Consider the following 3,610-nt stretch of genomic DNA (forward strand, 5'->3'; position numbering starts at 1 on the left):
TGACTTTTAACTTTATGCTAAAGTTGGACTCTCCTCCTAGACTGGAGGGGGCACTATCTCAAGGTTGAATTTTTGTTCTGCTCTTTTCAGAGCCACTTTTGGGGAACTTTAAATTTTCCCACCTTTCAGGGTGGTATGATCTAAGGCTTGGTATGGTCATTGTTCTTCTAGACAGTGTTCTTTTCTATTAATGACCACAAGCATTCTCTCCTGCCATGGAAACATGACCAGGGCCTTCACTCCTCTGTGGCCACATTCTGCAGTGTGCTGGTGCTATTCCTCACTGTGGGACACCATCTTGGTACTATGTCTGTACAATTCAACAGAATTCCACAGTCAGTGATAGGACATGGTACCTTGTAATCTCCTTTTGACCAGTGGTCCTACCCGCTTACTATCTATGGACTGAGAGTACTATCAACCACCACTGTCAATTCAATGATGCCCAAGGACTCTGCTAACCCTTTAAGCCCAGTAAGACAGATTTTTTCCCCCACTGATCATCTAAGTTATCTTGGACTTAAAAATTATTTCACCCTTTCCTTTTGCTGGTTCTGCCACTTCACATGTTTTGAGGCATTATTTGAAAGTTATTTGGAGGGAAATTTGGGAGAGCTCATGTGAGTCTCTGCTTTTTCTCTGCCACTATGATATCACCCCTGGGCTCCTTGCTTTTATAAAGAAACAAAGAAAAATAAAAACAGAATATGAGAAAAAAAAGAAAAGAGCCAAAGTCTGTGTTTCTATAAATTAGTCTCTTAAGCAGTACCATCTCACTTCCTAGCCATTTTTGTACTAGATACAAAGACTTGGAGTATGTCTATTGTAACAATTCACTTTATTTTCATAATTTACAACAACATGAGGCCACAAGAAGGCTCCCTTGTGGGTAAGCCAACAAACTGTCCATATTCCTTTGCGAAAATCACTAAAGTATCAATTTCAATATTTATTTATTTTTTGCCTACTTGTTTGTTTTTTTGTTGGTTTATTTACTTACCCATTCATTTATTTGTTCACTCATTTAATCCAATGCTTATTCAATCATTTAACTATTTATCAATTTACTTCTTCATTCATTATTTTTTCAGTTGTTTGCCTTTGTGTTTGTGTGTTACTTTGCCTTTTGGCTCTGACCTGTATTTACATTGATATGAGGAATTTTTCCTGTGAAAATGTCTTTCCCTATCAGATACAGATCAGAATTTGATATATAAGTTAAATCTTAGTCAGATGTTGACTAGAAGTGTGAGGGGTAATGTGACTTTCATAGGGTTACACAGCATGTGTCTGGGATAGAACTTGAATCCACATCTTCTCACATGAGCAGATATACCTATATAAATAAACCTCTATATGTACATATCTCTTTGATAGCTTAAAGAGCTACATAAACGATGTTGATGATGATGATAAGAGTTATCATCATTATTACCTCACTGCCCTGACTATACATGTTATCTATTGGGCTATTCATTTAGGCTGCTTGGTTTAGGGAAATTATAGCCAGGAGTTTCAGAATCAGTGGGTCTAATTTCCAAACCTATCTCTCTTATTTACTATATCTGTGACCTTGGACAAATCACTTCATCTCAAAGTCTAAGTTTCTTCATCTTCAAAATCAAGCAAGCAATAAGGAGGTATTGATTGATGCTACTACACACAAGATACTAGAACAGTAATGGAAGGGTTCAACTAGGAGACTCTTAGCTCCCTGGTAGTTCCAAATTGATGACTTTCTTATTTCCATGTCAATCATGACTCTTCCCAAATGTCTCATCATGTGCCTGCCAAAGTAAATTTTGCCCTATGTAAACTACTCAGGTCCTATTGTAATAACACATTTATGGATCCTGTAAATATTTTAACAACAATATAATAGGAGGGAGGGAGAGATTTTGCATTGCATAAGATTACAAAATAATTATCTAAAAATTGTTTCTACATGTAATTGAAAGAAAGAAAAGAAAGTGCTAAAAGGAGTATTACAGTAAATTCCCAAGGAAAAGTATAGGATATATTAGTAAGCTGTCTAAAGTTGTAGTGTATCTGTGTACTCCCATTGTTGGTCTAATTGTTAAGTGACAACAGCAGAGACATTTAAAGGGGATTTTCACATAGTATTGGATTTGAACTTGATATGAAAACAGCTCCATCAGATTCTAATTAAAAGAGAAAACAATGAAAAAAGTAAGACCATTGGAATAAGTTTCATGTAAAAGGTATCTTCAAGAGTCAATCACAAAATTACTTCCTTTGCATTGAAACCTTGGCATCTGTTCCTGGGTTACAGTCAGCCCTTCAATGTAACCCTCCTTCCGGGAGATACAGAAGGTCCTAGACATCCCATCTCAGAGCTGCTTTGAATGGCCTGAGGCAAGCTGTCTCATGCTTCTTATTCCCCAGTAAATGATGCAGATAGAGAATAAAATCTGAAGGAAAAAAAAACATATATAAAGCATATGTTGAATAAAAATGTATTAGTTCTGTGCTTCAATCAATATTTAATATTCATGTTCAACTGGCAAAGATAAATTCTGCCCAAGGGAAATGAGTCCAGGCACTCTAGTTGGAGTTAAATTATGCAGATTGGATTTGGCAGCATGGACTTTGATATGGCTTAACAAACACAAGTTAAACATGTCTTCAGGAGGCTTAAGTTAGAGGAGAAAAATAGTTTTGGTCCTATGACTTTATGCAGCTTTGATACGCCCAGTTGCTGCCACAGATGGAGTTCTAAATGTTAGGTAGTGAACAGAAGGAGCTCTCCTGGCTGTTGGGCATACTGCGAGTTTTATGAACTGTAGTAAATGATCTCACTGTTTTTATAGACCAAGAAGTCTTAGAAAAGAAGGGAAAAATGATTTTTAAAAATTGCCCCCATCCCTTGAAGGCTCTATGTTCTAGAAGACCAAGAACTCCATTGAGACATAGATGGCATGGGCTATATTCCAAACATATTACTCTTGATTCTTGAAATGACCCATATCATTCATTCATTCATTCATTCATTCATCTATTCCTTGGTTCAGACATCCCACAAACATTTATTAAGCACCAATAACATACCATGCACTTTGCAAGATCCTGGAAATATAAAGATAAAATCAAACCATTCTCAACAATTAGAGATATAGATCTGTAAGGGAATGAAGAGGTGGTCATCAATTCTAAAATTCTTATTTTACATGAGAAAACTTAAATGTGCCACAGAGAGAAGTGTTTGCCCAGAATGAAACAGGTAAATAATAAAGGCTAAGGCAGGATTTGAAACCTCAGCTTCCTCATTCACAACACTCTATACAACTTTCTCTGCTCTCCTCACAGAGAATATTATTAACTGAAGGAAACTAAAGATTCCCAGAAGTGTAAACTCAGTATAGGTAGATGTTTAGGTAGGTAGGTAGATGGAGAGATCAAAAATAGAAATTGAGTGGGGATGAAACCTGGTATTTCACTGATATAGGGAAGATATGGATGTGTGTGTGTGTGTGTGTGTGTATGTTAGAGAGAGGGGGGATGGAGCAGTGAGAGGGAGATGGAGAGAGAGAGAGAGAGAGAGAGAGAGAGAGAGAGAGAGAGAGAGAGAGAGAGAGAGAGAGAGAGAGAG

At 36.9% G+C, this 3,610-nt stretch overlaps 1 protein-coding gene across 1 annotated transcript in view; it reads right to left on the reverse strand.

Moving 5' to 3' along the window:
* Nucleotides 1-2,112: 2,112 nt before the first annotated feature.
* The window catches only part of AGMO (alkylglycerol monooxygenase), a 329,174-nt gene continuing 327,676 nt past the window's right edge, over nucleotides 2,113-3,610 (reverse strand). Inside the window, exon 13 of the mRNA XM_044679541.1 lies at nucleotides 2,113-2,432. Within this exon, the coding sequence (XP_044535476.1) occupies nucleotides 2,352-2,432 (81 nt within the window). The 3' untranslated portion in view covers nucleotides 2,113-2,351. The remainder of the gene's footprint in view (nucleotides 2,433-3,610) is intronic.

This window comes from Gracilinanus agilis, chromosome 5, assembly GCF_016433145.1.
Source record: "Gracilinanus agilis isolate LMUSP501 chromosome 5, AgileGrace, whole genome shotgun sequence".
NCBI lineage: Eukaryota > Metazoa > Chordata > Mammalia > Didelphimorphia > Didelphidae > Gracilinanus > Gracilinanus agilis.